Raw genomic sequence first — 22,382 nt, 5'->3', positions numbered from 1 at the left:
TGAGACAGTTCAAGGTTATATTCAGCCAACTGGTTCACTTATATCCACAGCACCTGTTTCAAACTCCACATTATCATATTGCAAGATCCAACACTGTCCCCAGTCCCAGTACCACTGCCTGATCACTGATGGCAATATTATACTTCCCCATTTAGCTTCCCAAAACTTAATACCAAAATCACGTGCCTAATCACATGACCCCTACTCAGCAAAAATATATAATCATTTTCACCAAAATCTGCAGGTCAGAGTTGCAGCATGTAACAGTCAAAGTTGAGCACATGATCCCACTGATATCAGATCCCAATTGGACTTTACTATCTTTTGTAGCAGGACTTCTAACTTTCCAAGTATAAATCAACCACTATACCATAATATCTTCCCTACCACTCCAATCATAAGCTTCAAACTTAACACAATCACACTTCACTACTTAACAGAATTCATAGAGCCACAGAAGAGATCAGATATGAAGGCCTGGTCTAGAATTCTTGCTGCTCTAGTACTTGCATTTTCTATGGTATTATCAACCTGGCCGAATGGAGCAACAGCGCAGGCTCGTCCGCTAAAATCTGCCCCAACAAACCGAGCTTCATCATCTTCAGAATCCCTCAAAGATTTGCAGGCAAACAGTAAGAGCCCTTTTAAGCTGGCTGGCTCAAGCTTCCGAAAGATCCCGCCTAGTACTTCGAATCCCACGCAGAACAAGTAAACTACTATTCCAGCTGTTTCATAGCTCTCCACAACTAGAAGGTTTCCCATAATTGACCTGAATTGCCATGTTTTCTTTGCCAGGTACAGTCCTCCATAAGATGGCTGATCAAAGATAAGTACAGAAGAAAAGTAGCAGAATCTCGTAGTACCTAGTTTAATTTCTCATTCATTCTTCTCGTCCTCCCTGAAGACGTTACAAGCACTACAATTTGTAATGCTCTTACAATTTTGTTAAGTTGTGAGCTCTGCTTTTGAATGTAAATTTCAAATTTTCTTGAATGTAGTGCTTGAATGTATATATAGAATATTTTTATGTTACAAAAGGCATATGCCTTAAACAACATCAACTTTAAGAACAGGAACAAGAACAAAAAAGAAACACTCCAGTTCATATCCAAACATCCTATCTGTTTCTTTCTTTTTCTAAGCTTTTTCTCTTTTTCAAAACTTTCTCCATATATTCTCAATCTCTAATTAGGTTATACCTCCACCGAGGCGGACAAAAATTTGCAACATTAGACAGAAGTAGATCATCCACATCTTCATGCTTTCAACTTGGGGGATTTAGAAAAAGCATCGTCACCATGCCTTTTCTTCTTTGACTTATTCTTCACTTTAGAAACATCCTCATCTACCGAGACTCTTGCAAACTTCTTGTTGCTCTGTTCTTTTTCTTTGGGCTTACGTTTGAACCCTGTTGTACTCAAAAATGGTGCAGGAGATGCCTGGTGATGGTCAACTGTTTTTCCCACTTTTGATTTTTTCTTATAATCATCAGAAAGAAAGCTGCTCTTCTTTGATTGCTCAGTCTCACTATTGTTTGATGGTTTGGTCTCACTAGAGCCAAATGTAGCAGAAAAGTCTCTCAAGGTTGATTGCTTTGATTCTTGTCTGGACCTCCACTGCTCAGGTCTGGCAGCAAATCTGTTATTTAACAAGCGTCAAGTAAGTAAACTGGCAAAATTAACTCCTAAAAAACAATGCGATAATGTACTTTCCCATTTTGTGTAATATGAGCCAGAAGATAAACAGGCTATGTGGTAATAAAATCTAGAATAGGGCAGGCCATTATTAACAAAGAAGAAGGATTGACACACATCTTGACTAACAATGAAGTAGATCCAAATCTCGGTCATTTGAAATAGAACATGGTGAACAACTTACCCATCAACATCTAGTTTCCTCATAAGATGAGGACCTTGCCTTGTATTCCAAAGCTCACTTTGCACGGCTACCAACTCAGATACTATGGCTTCCCTCTGTGAAATGTTACCAGTAGTAAAGCACTTTTCAACAGTAAAGGAACCTGACGAGTGCAATGCTAGCTCTCCAAAATGTCCACGAAGCCTGGAAAGTATACAGCATAATATGTGATCAAATCTTGTCCTAATTACCTTAGAACCATAGGACTGAAGCTTACACAAAGGCATCCTGACAGATGCATAATGTCAAAGCTACACAAATGTACAATCTACCAATGAAGTTAAACGGCATACCTCATAACTAATCGGCGTTTCAGTTTTGCAGAAGCATTAGAACTTAAAAATGCTTCAATAACACGAGCACCCCCTGGATCCTTAGCAGCTTCAAGGACATTATCAGCTGCGATGGATGTAATACTTGTAATAAAAGGCTGTATAAATTCCTGGAAAATAAAATGTACTACATTATAAATCAGTATAGATAAATACCAAAGTACTGTAACAACCAGTACAATGAACATTTGAATCATAATTGCACTATTTTACTTCGTCGACATTAACTATAAAACTTGAACATAGAAAATGTTGATGAACAAGCAATGAGAATTCCATTTAGGATCGAAACCCTAAATTAGAATCCAAACAGAATTATACCGAGATGAAAAGGGCAATCCTAAAAGGGAAGGCACTTTCCTTTGAATTGAAAACGGAGGGAGTCAATATAAATCTGTATAGGAACTATCCAAGAGGCATCACAACACGCTAATAGATTAAAAAGTCAAGGTATAGCTACTAACTATGTACAGCAACATCTAATACTATAGTTTAAGAATCAAACTTTAAGATAGGTTACATACAATTTGAAATCGAAAAACTTCTTGTAGTATCAAAGAACCCATGACGTGCATTTTAACTCCGCTTGGCCAACTCCAATTAGACTTATCTTCACAATTGAAGTAGCTATCAAGAAACAGTATACGGGGAACAATGCATGTTGAAGACTCACTGCTTGAATATACTGCAGCAGCAAGAGCCTGACAACACTGTAAAACAAGAAATGGAAACGTAATTATGATTAGAATGAAGATCTGCCATCACAATCCAACAAAGCTTCTGTACATAAGTACCATTTATTTTTATTTATCAGCAAAAATAATATTTAGCTGTCAACTACAAAAATGCTGAGTTGACAATCTAGAAATTATGAAAAGTAACACTAATCAATGCTTTATTAACCTTGTGTTCGTAACTATGAAGCCTTTGACTTGCAGCGATAAGAGAAGCAATAACACCAGATCTTCCCATTTTAAGCAGATCCTTGAAATTCGAACCAAGTTCCTCCCAGATTATCTCTATCTAATGGACAAATTGACAATAACGTGTTATAAACGACAAAGCAATAGAATTAAAGGCATGTACTTTTGTGAAATAAGTTGTGAAAGTTGGTATAGGAAAATGAGTGCAAGGAACCAATTTCAAGCTACAAACATATTATTTTAACTACCTCTAATTATTTTCTCCCAAAAAAAAAAACTAAGAGAATATTTTAATTATAAAAGAGTGTGTAACAAGAGTAGTGCTGTGAAAAAACATACTTGATCCTGATCCCTTGTATGAGAAATAAGTGCTTGGATGACAAAATTCCCACAATGATGGGACGAAAGGTCAAATAAAGAGTTCCTGAAGATCTTTGAGAAGATTCCATTGTACAAGACTTCAGGAGCTACTTCCAAAACAAGCTGCAATTTCAAAAAATAAAGCCAAATGAAAACAAACCACAGCTACCCTCAAGAAGAAAAGGTTACCAGAATACAAATTATCAGTTAATGAACTCGTAATTCATTTTTCATATCATGCACATTTGGCCAGCTATATTGTGTGGGGGTGGGTGGTTTCATCCTCTCAGTGTTAAATGATGTGCAGAAAACAGTTTTATTTCAGAAAAAAGTCAAAATATAGTAAAACCATATACATCTGCAAGTGTTGGATAATGTGCAGAGAGAAATTTTATTTTAGAAAGAGTGCAAAATGTAAAAGTATAGCAAAACCGTATACATCTTGTCACAGTAGAATGTTGGGATAGCATTAGGTTTAAATGACAGAAATTCATAATCCAGATGGATTTCCTTCATGGCATGGCACCAATCTGATATCAATTAACAATCCATACAGGCAGGCCTGTATTTATTCAAAACTAATAGATGAACATGAAGTTCTTTGTTTTGTAAACTGTAGGAGCAAACCTTTCAAAAAAGTGTTTACCTCCATTAAATGGCTAAATGCTGTTTCTTTCATCAAACCTAAAACATCTCTCACAATAGTTGGTTCAATGGAGTTCTCTTCTTCAATATCTTCCCTGGTACATCCAATAAGAATGGGAATTATTTGCAACAGCTCTTCTTCATCCCCTGCTAACAACTTCAGAGTAGTCTGCCAAACAGAAAGTTTTAGTACACCTCAAAAAGATTCAGACCACATGACAAAAGAGAAGATATCCAAAAAAATATATATATATGATCAAGTTTTGAATTGCTAAAAATCATAAAAAGTCACCAATCTCACCAAACTCTTACAAAAATTGCTACCACAAATACTTAACTGAAAGAAAAATTGGCCAACTGAGCACCAAATTGGTTCTCACAATCAGATTAGGGTGTATTTTATTTGTCAGATTTACATACTAAGGTGGAAAGTTTCAAGAATGATGGTATCAAGTATCACAATTGGGGATAATAGATGAAATTGACTTAAGAATTGTTTACTTTACGCTACCAATTAAAATCCTATGGACGTCGTGTTATCAACCAAAGTGTTTACAAAACTATATTACCTTTTATCTTCATTTATTTTTACTTCATTGTTTTATATATTTTCTATGACCAACTTATCAGTGAACAATCCACAATTAAAAGAAAATAAACTCATGAAAATAACAAAATAGTATGTCAAGAGTTGAGCCCTGCCTGTAGAACCAAACTGCTGTACTGATCAACTTGCAGGGTTTTAATGCTGTTTCGAGCACATTTTAACATCCCGGAAACAAGAAACTTCAGTAAATCCGGGAATCCAGGTATAAAATGTGGTGAAACATCCGTGTCTGAACGCGATGCCTTGAAATTAAACCGTTCTGGTAGAGCAGAAGATGTCTTCCTCATTCGGAACTCAGAAGAATCCAACAGCACTCCTTTAAAAAGAGAGAGAAGACTTCGTAGAACATGAGATCCGTAGCAATCACACATCAGATCAACAGGATTCTTTACAATTACCTGACAAGAAACATGCTATATTTTAAAATTTTGGAAACAAACATCACAGATACAGATAACCCTAAATTATGCCTTCCTGTTTCAAGTATTTCTAAGTTTTCAAAGTGAAAAGAGAACAGATGTTGGTAGTGTAATTTCACAGAATGCCACATTTCATAGTTTCACTGCTAGAGATAAAATAGGTGCTGAACATCACATTAGAGTGAAAACACACCTAAAAGCCTAAAGAAACTCAAAACTTGTCTTGTAAGTAAGAAAACCAAACACTTGATACCTTGCATATTGTATTTAGAGTGTCCTCAATAACAGCATACGCGTCACTCTCCTGAAGATGCTTAGATAAAGCCCTGATGGCAGACTCAACTACATGTGATCCAGACTTATCCATTGCAATCAAAGGGAAGTTCTTCGCACAGCTTCGGAGAAAAGCACAAAGGCAATCAACTTCACAGCCCTCAACTAGAGTCTGCAAAGTGTGACTAATAATATAATCCGTCGCAAGCTCCAGCTCTTTCCCCCTAGTTTCTTCAAGTGCATTACTACATAAAGACGACCGCTCCTCAATATCAATCCCATCACTCTCGAAAAGGTTAGCAATCTCCGAAAAGTACTTTGCGGTTTCGGGGTCAACCTGTTTCCTGCAGCAAGTCCTCAAAAACCATTAAAAAATGCCAACAATTCACAAACTTCCCACCATCCCTACAAAAACTCATAATGCAGTACCTCACAACAGTCTGCGGTGCCGAATAGCTCTCCCGATTCGAGCCCCGCCCGGATGCAGTTTTACTAACACCAGCATCAAAGGACCGACCTTGACCTTGACCTTGTTTTTCAGGCTTTCTAGACATACCCATTTTCTTCCTACCCCGTTTATACGACCCGTCGTCCTCCATTGAGCTTTCGAATCGTCTCAATGGCAATGCTGCAGACCCAATAGCAACCATAATTACTTCTCAATTTCCAACACCTTCTTACTACCAAATTAGCTCAAGTACCAAATAAGCCAAACATGAAAACGATTAATTCAGCGAGCAAAGAAAAACCAAGTAACCCAATTGCAACAATAAGGCCAAAGGTATCGACTTTCGTACACGGAGACTCTGAAAAGTGAGAATCTAAGTTGAAATAGAAAGCTTGAAAAAGGATGAAGCTTACTTTGGTCGATGGAGTTCGCTGTAGTCTGCTGCTATAGAGTTTCGGAGACTCAACTGTAAATGGCGCAGGGCTTGTTAATATGCGATACCAGACGGCGGCGTTTTGGGGTTTAAGGGTTTAACCGAGATGAAGCTTATCGCCGTGTCGTGTCCAAAGATATATATTGTTTGGTTTACGACATGTCGTGCACAACGCACCGGATTTGGGTTTTTATTTCTTCATTTTCTTTTTATCAGGATGAGCTGATATTAAGCCATTTTGATTACGATAGCGAGCTAGTAACAGACTTAACTTAGTATTCGGATCGCGGCCCACAAGAGTATCTCAGTAAAGTCATATTAATCTCCCGTTGCAGGCTCACGAATATGAAGACCCCTCAAACTTACTGACGACAAACTAGTAAGGGTTGAAACTCGAACGTTGAACATGAGGATTCGATTAGGCTGCTGAATTAAGCTTACCAACTAAAAGAATAAAAAAAAAATTCGTGATTTGTATTCTGTTTATCAAGTGATGTTCACCGGATCAGTAAGTAACTGACCAAGAAAATTATACTTAATTATCTTTTGATGTAAATATAACAGTCAAAAACAAAATAAATGTAATTTAACAAAAAACACCCTTGAATTTACGTCTAATTTAGTTAATAAGATGAACATTAGCGCTGTTGACCCTCCTCTTTCCTTGTGAGTAATTTTGTGTTATAATTTCAAACAAAATTCTTCGTACGACATTTACTTGATAATTAGAGCTGGGGCATTTATCATTCTTTGTTAACCGAGTGCTTTCGAAATTAAGACCACTACGAAGGGACAAAGCGAGAGACAAGAAACACGAATAAGGCTTCGAAAGCCCAAAACCCATTCTAATCAAGGATAAAGGATCACGGCAAAACGGAATATTCCGTCCACCACCACCGCTGTCGGAGCTCTCGTCCATCGTTTGGCAGAACACCACCCAGGGAAGGTGGTGGATGGCAAGCGACGCCGCTAGGTGACCGGCACGATTCCCCATCTCTTTAATAACTTCAAAGGTAAGACTTAACCTTCTGATTTGTTTCAACAAATTTGCCCAAGTTTTGGTCTTTGATTGTACTCTAAACAAGTTTTGGCCTTTCGTGGCATATTGGGTTCTTGGTAGATTTATTTTTGGATTTATTTGAATGTTCTTTGTGGTTAACCAAGCTAAGATTCTGAACCTACCTTTTGGTTCTGCGCTACTCAATGTAGGGTTACTAATTCGGTCACCGAAATTTGTTTTTTTTTATATGCTAATCCTTTTGCAATTGCAATATTCTGGGTTTGCAGTATCCTCAAGCTTATACAATGGAACACGAGTACAAAGATGGCCAATGCAAGAGTTCAGTGATGGCAACATGCAGTGATGAAGTTAATGGTATTGAAACAATTATCATCGTCGCGCTATAATGAGCACATTATCTTTTGTTTCGTCTTCTAAATGCTCTATTATCGTTTCACATTGATTCTAGCTGTTTAGTTATCTAAGCTCTAGATCCTTGATAGGTTATTTCTTCATTTAGTTTAGTTTCAATTGAAAATTATTTCTCTAAAGGGGCGCGGGAGCGCCTAGATTGTAACTGAGGCCACCAATCCCGCAAACATTTAACACAATTTGGTGCATTTTCATTAAAACCTTAGCTGCTTCTCGTGACAGAAGATCAGAATCTGTCCTCCCTACTTAGCTTGTTGATTCAATATCTGATGTTGCAGATAAAGTTAAAGAAAGATCCAGAGACCAAAGAGAACCTCTTCCAGGAGAGCCTAAATGCGTTATTTGCGGCCGTTATGGTGAGTATATATGTGATCAGACAGATGATGATGTTTGCAGTTTGGAGTGTAAACAGACTCTACTATGCAGGGTTGCCAACACCCAATTGGCAGTCAGTCATTCTCCTCCAAAACGGTTACCTGCTAATGATGAGTGCTTTTATGTTAGGGATGCTGGTGGTCAATCTGGAACTTCACTCTTACCTGATGATCAGACTGAATTGCTTAGAAGTAGACTTGATATTCATGTGAAGGGAGACATAGTTCCAGGGCCTATCTTGTCATTTGCTTCATGTAATCTTCCACAAAAGCTTGTCCAAAATATAGAGGCTGCAGGTTATGAAATGCCCACACCTGTCCAGATGCAAGCAATTCCGGCTGCTTTGCATGGCAAAAACTTGCTTGTCTCTGCTGACACAGGCTCTGGTAAAACTGCTTCCTTTCTGGTTCCAATTGTTTCTTGTTGCTCGCATTTTCGCTTTGAGCACTTGACGGACCAGAAAAAGCCGTTAGCTATGGTTCTAACTCCGACCAGAGAGCTCTGTATACAAGTTGAGGAACAAGCTAAGTTGCTTGGAAAGGGTTTGCCTTTTAAAACTGCACTTGTGGTTGGTGGTGACGCAATGCCCAGACAACTTTTCCGCATTCAGCAAGGAGTCGAGCTCATTGTGGGAACCCCAGGAAGACTAATTGATCTTTTAGCAAACCATGATATTGAACTGGAGGATATAAGGATTTTTGTTCTTGATGAGGTGGATTGCATGCTCCAAAGGGGCTTCCGGGATCAGGTGATGCAGATATTTAGGGCTCTATCACAACCCCAAGTTTTACTGTATTCTGCAACAATCTCCCAAGATATAGAGAAGATGGTGAGCTCTATGTCAAAAGATGTTGCTGTAATCTCTGTTGGCAAGCCTAACAGACCAAATAAGGCTGTGAAGCAGCTGCCTATATGGGTTGAGTCGAAGCAAAAGAAGCAAAAGCTTTTCGACATATTGATGAGTAAGCAGCATTTTATGCCACCTGTTGTGGTTTATGTGGCATCAAGACTTGGGGCGGATCTGTTATCTAATGCGATTACAGTCACCACTGGTGTGAAAGCTTTATCAATCCATGGGGAGAAATCCATGAAGGAGAGGAGAGATATCATGAAGTCATTTTTAATGGGTGATGTTCCTGTTATTGTAGCCACCGGTGTTTTAGGCCGTGGGCTAGATCTCTTGGGTGTAAGACAGGTTATTGTTTTTGACATGCCCAATTCCATTAATGAGTATGTCCACCAGATTGGTAGGGCATCTAGATTAGGAGAAGAGGGTACAGCAATTGTGTTTGTATGTCAGGAGAATAAGAACTTGTTTCCAGAGTTGGTTGAAATTTTAAGATCTTCTGGTGCAGCTATACCTAGGGAGCTTGTTAGATCACGGTATACGGCATGCCCATACTCCATTGGCCGAGGCCAGAAGAAAAGAAAGCATGAGTAAATGAGTAATGAACTAATGATCCGTTCTCTTGCTCAATGTTTGTGCTTTAGTGAGTTTAGTCTCTTCCCCTTTAGTTTTTCTCTGCCAGCAGTGCCTAGTAGACATAAGGTGATGTACAGAGAGTTTTGTTCACATATTCAGTGAAATATTTGCTCAGTTATGCTCAATTATTATTAGATATATCACATGGTGGATAATAATAAGGTACCTAAGTAAATGTCACAAACAAATAGTACACGAATTTCGGTCATTCGACACTGTAGTATTCATGAATTGGGCAAAACTTATTGACATATATATCTACTTTATAATCCTACAATCACATAGATATTATAGTACCGCAGAAACGAGTAACAAATTGTATTGCACTAATTTCATTTTTCACTTGTTTCAGGAATCAAATTGAATCGGAGTTGAATTTCATTGAGCATTATGTTTTTCTCGAACATGTCAGTTTTTGTTAGTCTATTGTTTTTCTCTCTATTTGTTAATACATTTTTGGAAGCTTTGGTAAATTATGCAGGGAACAATAGTTTTAATCCAGAAGAATTTTCAGCTAATGGGAGGTATCAAGCCAACTTGAAAAACGTATTGAAAAAGTTATCTGAATCAACTGCTAGAACATGATTCAAAATTACAAATAAAACTGGATCAAGACATGGATTTCAAAATGGTGGTGCTGTATATGGACTAGCGCAGTGTTGAAAATTTATTCCTTGCCATATTTGCAAACAGTGCATCATCATTGCAAGCCAAAAGATAAGTTGGACCTGCCCTCTAAATAATGGTGCCATAATTTGGTGTAGAACGGTGCACCGGGGACATTTCTCTCATAGATGATTGCAATGTGTTGGAGAACACTACAGAAATCAATTGGGTGAGTTTTGTTGATTAGCATTAGCATATAAAACTCAAATCTTGGAAAACAATGTGAATAAGTTTGAAGAGAAGGTCTTACGTAAGGCACCCGCACCACGTGGCAGTGGGGTGGGCCAATCAGTGTCTAAACAGGGGGTATTTTGGGTATTGCATATTAAAAATCAGGGACAGTTTCGGAAAAGATGGAAAAGTTTGAGAGTTTTGATTGGAGGGCCGCACGGCCCCGCCACGTGGCAGCCCCTACCCAAGACTTTTTCAAGTTTGAATATGTAGTAATATATTGATATATCAAGTTGACTAAATTCAATACAGATGTAGATATAGACTGACTCCATACACTAATAGACAAGTTTGGCTTGTCTTTCTATGTATCAAGGTAGTTTACTTAATATATCTACACATTAATATGTCATAAACGACCCAATTGATTAATATGGGTACCGGAACACACTATATATTGAAGCAGTTGTAGGCTTGTCTAGACACTTGGTTAATTATAACATATCAAAACTTTAATTGTCACAGCTAGGAAATGGTCCTCACTACTCATTGTGTCACTCTCCGATTTGAAACGTTTTTCTTTCAAGGTTTGACATGGTCTTGGTAGGCTGGTGATATTCTACCTCTCGTTCGTTATTTTTTGGTGAGAAACTCTTATTTTTATCGACTGATCCATACATATGAGACAATTGTAGCATCATATCGACACATGTGAAGTACTGTTGTTTAATTTCTTCTTAAACTCGGTTAGTCGCAACTAAAAATTTTGTATGGTTGGTTCTTGTTGCATACCATGTGTCTGGAAAAATTTAGTGTCAAACCATCTCAGCATGTTGACATGATTTGACTGTACCCTAAAAAAATTTCTCCAAATTTATTATCCTTTTTTATGAACTTTTTCTTATGTTAAATCAAGTTTATCAATCAATAAAGATCATTGACTATTGTAACCAAAAAAAAAAAAAAGATCATTGACTATCAATCAATTCTACTTTTAGATATTTTATGTTTGGGTTGATCATCAGGAAGATTCGTATTGGAGTTCTTCAGCCGCCCTCAAGTTTTTGCTTAATAAAATCGATTTCTTATGTTTAAATTTGGAAACATAGGTGATTAGAAATCATTAGACATATTAAACAATCAACGCATGTAAATTAAATCAAAGCTATATTAGCTTCTTGTAGCCGCTGAATCCAAATTGGGAAGATCTGACAGAGCATATGTAACTGTCATACCAGTTGTATGTATTTATCAGCAGTTTACTGTCGTATATGAATTTGTTTTTCAACATAATCTTTCTTTTTTTTAATCAGAATTTTCAACATAATATTTGCTAACTTTTGAAAATTCAATTAGATTTTAATCAAAAAATTGAGTACAATTAGGAATTTTCATTTGGTGTATTACATTGGACGGTTTTGACCTATCATTTTTGATGCAAATGTCCGTGTGAACTTCATGTAGAGTAATGACATTATTTTAACAATGAAAAAATTCATGTCTATATCGGTATGAACTTGTGTGTCCAAAATTTTCTCATATTTGCATAGATTCTGCAGTTTAAATCAATAATTTAAATCGTTTAAACATTATATCTTTATTGGTATGAACTTGATTTTAGTTTTTTTAGGCCTAAGAATATTAATTTTTTGTTTGCGTTTGGGCCTTCGTGCTTTGTTTTTGTAGCGTGTAAGTGATCCTTTTTTTATTTTTTTAGTGAGGAGGTTGCAAAGAAAACATAAGTTTCGATATATCATTTATTTCTCTTTAAGGTTCTCTAGCTTTTTTTGTTTTGTTTGGTGCTTCGTATAAAAAGGTGGGGAACTAAGCTTGTGCTTATATTGAGTGTATTCTAAATAATAACTCTTTCTGACGATCTTTTAAGGACGTGTCATTGTTGTATTGCTTGTTAAATTATATAATGACTTATTCGATTAAAAAAAAAAGACAATTCTTAGGTTCACCCTTAGAGTGAACGAGTTTATCCACCTTTATTGTCGATTAACATACTTTTATTTAACAAATTTATAATCTAACGGTGCATATCTTAAATTAGTCTTTAAAGATCATCTATGTAAAAAATCAATTGAATCCGAAATCGTTTAATTATCTAATTGAATCAAACAAATGGATGGTTCTAACATTACTTACTACTATTATGATGAACCGTCCATGTATTTCATAGAAATGAATAACTAAAAGATCTTTGATTTGATTGATTTTTATAAAGCTAATCTTTGTATTACGTTATACAACATAAATAGTTAGATTATAAAATTATAAAGTTATTATGTGTTAGTTTAAAAATGGGGAGAATATATTCACCTAAGAGGTGACCTAAGTATTGTCTAAAAAAAAAAATAATAATAAGAGAAAAAGGAAAGAGCAAAGAAACCAATGAAAGATTCGGCAATATATATATATATATATATATATATATATATATATATATACTTTTGTCCTTCGAAGTTGTTTTTCTTTATATATCAATTTTTGCGAGGATAGGATAAAGTGAAAAAACGATGAAAATTGAAGTCACTTGCATATATTAATGGGAAACTTGTCTTTACGTGGGTCGTGCGAAAATGAAAGTTGGCATGAGGGACTCGTTGGATTCTTGTGTCTGCTGGTGATCTAATATAGTCATCACCCTGCCGACACTAAATTTGCTTGACTAAATGAATTGACTAGGGCTCGAGGACATGTTGGTAAGAGAATAAAAGAAGGATTAATTTCAGTTTACCCCCCTGAGGTTAGGGGTCGTCATCATGTTAGTCCCTCGAGTTTCAATTTAATCAGTAACACCCTTGTACTCTCCAAATTCATCAGCCGTGTCCAATTTCTACTATTCCGTCCAATTTGGACCGTTAAGTCTGACTTTTGAGGGCTAAAATGGTCATTTCAAGACAAAATAAATAAAAATAAATAAAAAAGATTTTTTTTTTTTTGCATTTTTTTTCTGTTTTTTTTTTCATTTTTTTTATTTTCTTGTTTTTTTTTCTTTTTCTTAGCTTATTATTATTATTATTATATTTTTATTTATTTATTTTGTCTTCAACTTATACACCACAAGTTATAATAGGTTTATAAAAACAAAAAAAAAAAATCTAGGTGGTCAAAAAGCCGCTCGCTGGTCTACGATATTTGTGATATATCTCCGATAAAGCAAAGAATTTTAGGATATATCTGTAAAATATAATAGGTTTATAAAGTGAAGAATTTTAGGATATATCCCCAATATAGTGAAGAAATATCTATAAAATATGATTAAAAAAATAAATACATATATTTCTTCACTTTATTGGGGATATATCCTAAAATTCTTCACTTTATTGTGATATATCTCCGATAAAGCGAAATTTTTTATATTTTAAACCTATTATAGGGTTTAAACCTATTTTATATTTTAAACCTATTATATTTAAACCTATTATATTTTAAACCTATATTTTAAACCTATTATAGGATATATTTTAAACCTATTATATTTTATAGATTTATTTTACAAATATATCCTAAAATTTTTCGCTTTATCGGAGATATATCACAAATATTGTAGACCAGCGAGCGATTTTTTAACCACCTACAGTATTTTTTTTATTTTTTATAAACCTATTATAGAGTTTATTTGTAACCAGCCAGCGAAAAATTTTAGGATATATTTGTAAAATATATCTATAAAATATAATAGGTTTATAAAGTGAAGAATAATAGGATATATCCCCAATAAAGTGAAGAAATATTTGTAAAATATAATTAAAAAAATAAATACAGATATTTCTTCACTTTATTGGGGATATATCCTAAAATTCTTCGCTCGCTGGTCTATGATATTTGTGGAACATCTCCGATAAAGCGAAGAATTTTAGGATATATCCCCAATAAAGTGAAGAAATATATGTATTTATTTTTTAATCATATTTTATAGATATTTCTTCACTTTATTGGGAATATATCCTAAAATTCGTTACTTTATCGGAGATATATCACAGATATCGTAGACCAGCGAGCTACTTTTTGACCACCTAGAGTTTTTTTTTTTTTTTTATAAACCTATTATAACTTGTGGTGCATAGGTTGAAGACAAAATTATTAAAATAATAATAATAATAATAATAATAAGCGAAGAAAAAGAAAAAAACAGAAAAAAAAAATGCAAAAAAATAAAAATGAAAAAAAGAAAAATTTTTTTTTTTTTTTGTCTTGAAATGACCATTTTAGCCCTCAAAAGTCAAACTTAACGGTCCAAATTGGACGGAATAGTAGAAATTGGACACGGCTGATGAATTTGGAGAGTACAAGGGTGTTACTGATTAAATTGAAACTCGAGGGACTAACATGATGACGACCCCTAACTTCAGGGGGGTAAACTGAAATTAGTCCATAAAAGAATCATGGTTTTGATATTGATGATGTTCGGACTGAAAGTTTAATTAGCGGTACATTTTAAAAGAATGTAGTTTATAACACTCACATTCAAATGAATGAACAATCGTAAATTATGTTTCTTGTAAACAAAAATCGTAAATTATGTTTCTTTTCCTTTTGATCGCATTCGTCTTTTACAGCAAAGCTAGAGGGTAAAGGCCAAGTGGGGTAGTTGTAGTTCATTTGGAGCCCTAGCTAAAAACCAAGTGGTCTTTATTTTAAGTGGTTGTGGAACAACGTAGCAATTGAACAGTAATGCTACACGTGTATCACATTAAGTGTAATAATAAATTTGTTGTCATTGCGGTAACATGAGTAATTTTTTCTGTAATCTTAGTTCTATTAGAAGTAGTTACTCCCCATATGACCCTATAACATAAACAAATTTATTTTCAATGTTGTAACTTGATTCAAAACATATATTAATGGTGTAAAACATATGTGGTAAATTTGTTGTCAATGCAGTAAATTTGTTGTCAATGTAGTAAATTTGAATCCATTAAATTATAATTTCGGTAGATATAAAATGAGTATATGATAAATATCCCAATATCATACACAAACTCCTAATTAAAGTATACCAAATTCAAATATGTGACCGATCATAAATTATCTTTTTTGCCATCTTGATCACATTAGGAAAATTTTGAAGTGCCAGTGCCCTCTTGCGGGTTGGTTGAAGGTGAATTTTGATGGAGCTTTTAGTCCGAGCTCTGCCAAAGCAGCAATTGGTTTCTTAGTCCGTGACTCTCAAGGGACTTTTTTGAGAGCAGTGGGGAAGGTAGTTACTCGAGTTTAGTTTGCTGAACATGTCGAGCTCTTGGCTTGTAAGGAAGCATTTGGTTATGTGATGGAACATGGTCTATGTCCAGTAATTTTGGAGACTGATTGTTTGGTTTTGAAGCAACAAGTGTGTCAGGAGGAGCTGCAAAATTATTCTATTCTTGGAAGGTTATATGAGGACCTCAGACAAGATTTGAAAGAGGTGAACCAAGTTAGAATTATTCATGCTAGAAGAGAGGCAAACATGGCTGCGCACAAATTGGCAGCTCATGCTGCAGATTTTGATCAAGCTTTCTTTTGGTCTAATATTCCTTCCTTCATTCAAGATGTAATAAAATCTAAGAAATGTATTCCTTAATCTGTTTATTAGTTATCAATAAAGTCTAACACCATTCAACTAAAATAAAAAAATCTTGATCACATTTATTATTACTTTTGGTTGAAAAAAAAAAAGGTGGGGGGTATAGGAATAGGCTTGTTGTAGTTGATCATCGCGCGGCATTCCTATTTGTTCTTTAGCATCTGGCGCTTTACAGTTAAATGTTGTATGGTATCAAAAGCCAACTCAATAAAGTAAAAAAGTCATGGCAAATCATGAAAAGAAAAAAGGAGCATATACAGCAAGTTGTTCTCAACTATTACAGAATTTATGCTTAACAGAAGAAACGAGAAAAGAGTGGTAGTAATACTAACAGAAAGGAGCTAGAAATGTTAGATGTAGTCCAACATAAGCTAATTGGTAGGTCAGAAAAATAAGATGTACATACGACTTTAGTCGTTTTAGGTAATAGCATGATAGATCAACATATGAGTGTTAGTGTGATATTTTAAGTGCGTGGGATGATTGGATGAAGGTAAAACAAAAAGAAAAGATTTCAATGATTGGGGGGATAGTCCTTCAAATTTGAAGAAAGCATGCGGAATATGGCTCTTCTTAGGATTGTACGTACCAAGTCTGATGGTAATTATAAATCTTTTGAACCAATAGATGCTGGTTGGCAGATGATATAAATTTTTTTGTCGAGGATCAAGAAGTTCTTTCCTGTTGTTCAGTAATTAGATTTGGTTGGACCTGAATCTATTGGGAATTGTGGTGTATCTATGGCAGTTTTGTTTATCTGATGGAATCTCTCTATGTTTTTGGATTTTTTAATTATTTTCCTGCAATTTTCATTGTTGTATCCCAGGCATTTTGGTACAATATTATTTGACAGTTAACTGCAGTCAGTAATCTGTTTTTGATATTGTGATTTATAACTGCTGGTCACATCTGGCTAACGAAGGCAGCTATTCCTTGGCTGCACAATATACATCTTAACGAGAAAATTGTGTTATATGATCGCGAGTTTAGGACCACTGGTCAAAAGTACCACGAACAAGATGAGCAACAGACCTAATGAAAGCAGTTTGCTAGCTCTAGCTGAATCCGCACATTAATAAGGAAAATTCATCTTTCATTTGCAAATTTAACGAGTAATACCTAGAAGTGCAAAGTAGGTAGCGAGGAAACATATGAGTTTACTCTTTCTGCTACGTATAAAGAACATCACATTGGACTAAATCACAACATGTGGCTTAGTGGTTGAGCGTTCAGGTTGTGAATCTCCCAATTAAGATTCGATCCACAAAACTCTTGTTTGTGACTGGAGAGAAAGCGTTCTGATAAGATCTTTCAACTGTGAATTGGTCATTAATTAAAAGATTTGAGATAATGCATAAATGCACGACTCCATAAAAAAAATAATTAAAAAAAATCACAAGGGAGTGATGGGACTAAGGAATAACGTGATCAAAAATTGATGCTCATTACCATTAAACTTACAAATAAAGTAATATAGATTTTGGATGCTCTGATATAAAAAGGAATTAGGTCGGTCTTTTACAAAGATAATCGATCTCATCAAGTTGTCATTGCTTAACTCAGTAATGTAATATTGCGATGACTCCTGTGTCTTCTCTCCCAGCTTTAAGTCTTCTTTTAAAATGACACTGATTCACACCGGGATGAACATTAATAATAATGACAGTTATGAAAGAGGCATAAGGCTTATTACTGATAAAAAGACAAAAACATTGCAACAAATCAAGGACAAGTTAAGAGTGAAAAGATTCTACCCATACCTAACCAATCTGCATTGGGCACACTCGAAGTGACTAGTTGATAGACGAAACTATACATATAACGTGCCCCTAAGGCTAGTGAATAGTGATCATAATTTTTTTTTTTCATTTTAATTACTACATTTTCTAACAAATACCAAGGCCATAGGCAAGTTCAAGTACAAGACCTCACATGTTTTAATTTTAATATACATATATTTGTTAAGAGCTTAGATGTATGTTTAGGTTTTTGTGTGGTTAATTTTTGCTCTATACAGAGCTTAAATTATTTAAGAAGCTACTTAATAAATAAGTTAAATAATTAAGAAAATAGCTTATATTAAAAATTTAAAAATTTGACAACAAATTATAAAAATTAGTCAAATCGAGATAACTTATATGAACTAAAAGTTACAGCGGTTTATTGTTTATTAAGTACACCAAGCTAGGCTTATGTTTATTTGTTTAAAGTTTAAACTATAAAAGTAGTATAAATCAAGCGCACAACGACCGAGCAAAGAACCACAACAAGATGAGATTAGACCATTTCCAATGGATGTGTTAAATCTACGTGGAGATCTCTACCGGTAACAAAAGACATACCAAATTCCTTCAACCCACATATGTCTTATCCTACGTGTAAATAACCTATGGACTTGGTCTGTCAAATATGACAGAGGCAGAGAAACTGTCATTTTATTTTTTATTGTTTCTCTCTCCTTCTTCCTCTCTCCCTCTCTTAGAGCTTTATTCCAAACCGAAGCACCCCTTTCTCCTTCTCTTCTTCCTCTTCACTCTCTTTCTTTCTATCAGAACCCATACCAAAACGCAGCTACTGCAGCTACCCAGAAATTCATGGATTTAGAAAGAAAAGCTCACCAATTCGACTGAATTAGATCAAGCCCAAGAATACATCGATGGAGAAGATTCTTACCATGGTGATGGGTTGTTGGTGTTGGTTTGTGTTGAGATAAAGCTTATTGTGTTGACTGAAAAAGAAAAAGAAGCAGAAGAAGATGAAGAGCTGGAACATGGAGGACTTTATTTGTCATGGGTTGTTGGATCTGTTCTTGGAATGAGCATTGATGTTTCTGGTAAAAAACCAAATGGAGAGTTGAGAAGGAGAAATTATTTAGAAATTAAGGATTCAATTGTGGCATCTGATGATGTTTCTGGGCATATGATATTTCTCGTCAAAGAACCAAAAACAAAACCCAGAAGGAGAGGATAATTAAGGAATTAAGAAGGAGAAGTGGTGAAGGAGATGAAGAACAGAAGGAGAAGAAGTCGAGAAGGAGGAGGAGAGAGAAAAAAGGGATAAAAGAAGGTTAATTATTTGTACATAAAATAATTTTAAAAAGAAATAAAATATTGATATTATTTGATATATCTATTGGAGAAGAAGTTGAACAAAAATAACATTGCCACATCATCCTTCAAATTCAATTTTGACACACTTTAATTGACTATACCATTGGAGATGCTCTTACAAACACATGAGTAAAAGTCGTTATCTTTGTTAGGCTATAGTCTATGATTTTATCATTAAAATTGTAAATTTTGAAACTTGAGTTGGTTTCAGCAATCTAACCAATAGTATATTATCACCTATCTAATTTACTAAACAAATGATTAATTTCAGTTTACCTCCTAAGGTTTGGGAGTGTTATTATGTCACCCCCTCTATTCTCAATTTTGAATTTTTACCCCCCAAATTTTCAAATTTCAATCAATCATCTCCAATTTCTCATATTCCATCCAAATTGGGCGTTGATGTTGGCGATCGGACCCACTTTGAGGGCTAAAATGGTCATTTCAAGACAAAAAAAACTAAAAAAATATATAAATATTTTTTATTTTTTTATTTTGTCTTTAACCTATACACCACAAGTTATAATAGATTTATAAAAACAAAAAGATACTCTAGGTAGTTGAAAGCCGCTCGCTGGTCTACGATATTTGTGATATATCTCCGATAAAGTGAAAATTTTGAGGATATATCCCCAATAAAGTGAAGAAATATCTGTAAAAAACGATTTTACACTTTTTCTTCACTTTATTGGGGATATATCCTAAAATTCTTCATTTTATCGGAGATATATCACAAATATCGTAGACCAGCGAGCGGCTTTCAACTACCTAGAGTATCTTTTTGTTTTTGTAAACCTATTATAACTTGTGGTGTATGAGTTGAAGACAAAATAAAAAAAAAAACCTATTTTACCGTTCTGATAAGACCTCCCGACTATGGATTAGTCATTGGTTGAAAGCTTTTGGAATACTACAGGACTCGCTCGGTCAAAAAATTGATGCTCATTAGTCATTATCATTAAACTTACAAATACTTGCAAATAAAATAATACAAATTTATAAAATAATACAAACTTATAAAATAATACAAATTTTGGATGCTCTAATATAAAAAGGAATTAGATCGGTCTTTTACAAAGATAATCGATCTCATGAAGTTGTCATTACTTAACTTAGTAATGTAATATTGTAATGACTCCTGTTTCTTCTCTCCAAGCTCTAAGTCTTGTTTTAAAATGATACTGATTAACCAATAACCACTGTAAGTGGCCTAGTGGTTATTGTCTAATTGGGCGTGCTCCGTAACCTAGGTTCGAATCCCGAAGTTGTCAAAGTGACCAGGCACTATGCTGCAATGCACAGTTGAGTATTTCACATGTGCTGAAAAGAGGTTTATCTTGGACCTAGAAAGCCTTTGAATTTTCCTTAATAAAGTAAAAAAAAATGATACTGATTCACACTAGGATGAACACTAATATTATCAACGACAGATAAGGCTTGTTACTGATAAAAAGACAAAAACATTGCAACAAATCAAGGAAAAGTTAAGACTGAAAAGATTCTACCCCAGATCGCCGGATGTAACTTGCAAGTTTCAACCTGCATTGGGCACGGTCGAAGACTCGAAGTGACTAGATGATAGATGAAAGCATATAACGTGCACGGTGCACCTAAGGCTAGTGAATATTGATCACATTTTTTTTTTTTCATTTTAATCACTACCTTTGCTAACAAATACCATGTCCATAGGCAAGTACAAGATCTTACTTGTATAAATTCTAATATACATGTATTTGTTAAGAGCTTAGATGTATGTTTAGGTTTTTGTGCGGTAAATATTTGCTTTATACCGATCTTAAATTATTTAAGAAATTACTTAATAAATAAATTAAGTAAGAAAATAGCTTATATCAAAAAATTAATAATTTGACAACAAATTTTTTTTTTGAAAGGATTTGACAACAAATTATTAAAATTAGTCAAATCGAGACAATTTGTACGAACTAAAACTTACAATTGTGTTTATTTCATGGTTTATTGTTTATTACATTTAAGTAGACGTGACTTTATGCCGGTAATAAGTCCCTACCATTATTTGGTAGGGCGACGTGGGCGTTGTCCCGAATTGCACACTCAGTGTGCCTTGTCTGGCCTAGCGAGACGGGGAGCTATTTGCTTGGTCAAATGGACGCAACCTCCTAGTGGCAGGATGAAATTGAGTGTCGCCGGAATTATTTCCGTGCGGCAACATAGTGGGAAAGCTGTGCTATTTGTAATAATGCTTATTTGTGATAGAGTTATCTTTCTGGTATGTCACTGCTATGTCAAAGGAAATAGAGTAGTCATTTGTGCACTCTTTGCTAATTGGTGCTTGTTAGAATACATAGATTTTGTGGAGGCTCCTGGTATTATTTCAGGATATTCTCTTTATGCTTATTGTAATATGAGGTTTAGGCTTTATGTCCCCCCCTTGTATTCTGTAATTTCATTAATCAAGGCTTGAGGGCAGCCGCAACAGCCCATTTTAAAAAAAAGTTACAATTGTGTATTGTTTAAGTACACCAAGTTAGGCAATGTTTATTTATTTAACTTTCAAATCAAGAGCACATTGGTCGAGCAAAGAACAGCGACAATAAGATGAGATTGCAGTCATTGCACACACATGAGTAAAAGTCCTTATCTTCGTTAGGTTACATTGTACATTTTCATTAATTAAAAGAGAGTTTCTATTGGGACCTCCAAATTTGCTCACTTGACCTCACTCTATTATGAATTATTAAATGACATATATAACCTACTATCAAATGACTATTAAGGACAATAATTATACAAAAAAAATATTATATTTATTTTATGTAGAGACTTTCTAATTCAATAATATTAGATTGTATTCCTTATCTATTTTCATTTTTCAATTTTATTACATACTCATTAAAGCATTCATATATATTTAACAAGAATTAAAAATACGATTAAGATCATGTGACATAAAAATGTATGATATATATGTTGAATGCATAATTGTGAGGGAAAACAAAATAAATTCTCTTATGATATATGACCTAAATCTAAGTCAATCCATTATATTTGCAAAAAATAATTAGATAAATAAATAATCATGTGGTACAAAAAATACAGAAAAAAAATAAACATTAAAAAGCGAAAGATTTTTTTTTTTGAGAATAAAAACAAATGATTTCTTCATTTTTTTGCACAGCTAAAATAGAAAAAAAGTATATAAAAAAAACGTAATAGTTCATGGCATTTTCTTATTGA

General features: G+C 34.5%; 2 protein-coding genes across 5 annotated transcripts; one reads left to right on the top strand and one right to left on the bottom strand.

The window, feature by feature from the left end:
* Positions 1-963: 963 nt before the first annotated feature.
* Positions 964-6,479, bottom strand: LOC112190407 (pumilio homolog 23). 2 transcript variants are annotated; one of them, XM_024329836.2, is made up of 11 exons: positions 6,338-6,479; positions 5,906-6,104; positions 5,457-5,820; positions 4,880-5,182; positions 4,179-4,346; positions 3,512-3,655; positions 3,153-3,272; positions 2,774-2,959; positions 2,211-2,359; positions 1,879-2,061; positions 964-1,638 (listed from the first exon to the last, which is right to left on the bottom strand). In XM_024329836.2, the coding sequence occupies exons 2-11, from the start codon at positions 6,073-6,075 to the stop codon at positions 1,257-1,259; spliced, it is 2,169 nt and encodes a 722-aa protein (XP_024185604.1). In that variant the 5' UTR covers positions 6,076-6,104; positions 6,338-6,479; the 3' UTR covers positions 964-1,256. The 2 variants fall into 2 exon arrangements, with proteins under 2 accessions (XP_024185604.1, XP_040371501.1); XM_040515567.1 differs by having other exon boundaries at positions 5,906-6,168; positions 6,338-6,463.
* Positions 6,480-7,116: 637 nt separating this feature from the next.
* LOC112190683 (DEAD-box ATP-dependent RNA helicase 41) lies at positions 7,117-9,772 on the top strand. Of its 3 annotated transcripts, none has more exons than XM_024330151.2 (3): positions 7,117-7,370; positions 7,645-7,732; positions 8,068-9,772. In XM_024330151.2, exons 2-3 carry the CDS (start codon positions 7,663-7,665, stop codon positions 9,603-9,605), a joined length of 1,608 nt encoding a protein of 535 aa, XP_024185919.1. In that variant the 5' UTR covers positions 7,117-7,370; positions 7,645-7,662; the 3' UTR covers positions 9,606-9,772. The 3 variants fall into 3 exon arrangements, with proteins under 3 accessions (XP_024185919.1, XP_024185920.1, XP_040371500.1); XM_024330152.2 differs by lacking the exon at positions 7,117-7,370 and having other exon boundaries at positions 8,068-8,145; positions 8,294-9,772; XM_040515566.1 differs by lacking the exon at positions 7,117-7,370 and having other exon boundaries at positions 8,068-8,145; positions 8,216-9,772.
* The last annotated feature ends 12,610 nt before the right edge of the window (positions 9,773-22,382 follow it).

This window comes from Rosa chinensis, chromosome 2, assembly GCF_002994745.2.
Source record: "Rosa chinensis cultivar Old Blush chromosome 2, RchiOBHm-V2, whole genome shotgun sequence".
Lineage (NCBI taxonomy): Eukaryota > Viridiplantae > Streptophyta > Magnoliopsida > Rosales > Rosaceae > Rosa > Rosa chinensis.
The sequence above is the reverse complement of the archived record's forward strand: the minus strand, read 5'-3'. Positions and strand labels throughout refer to the sequence as shown.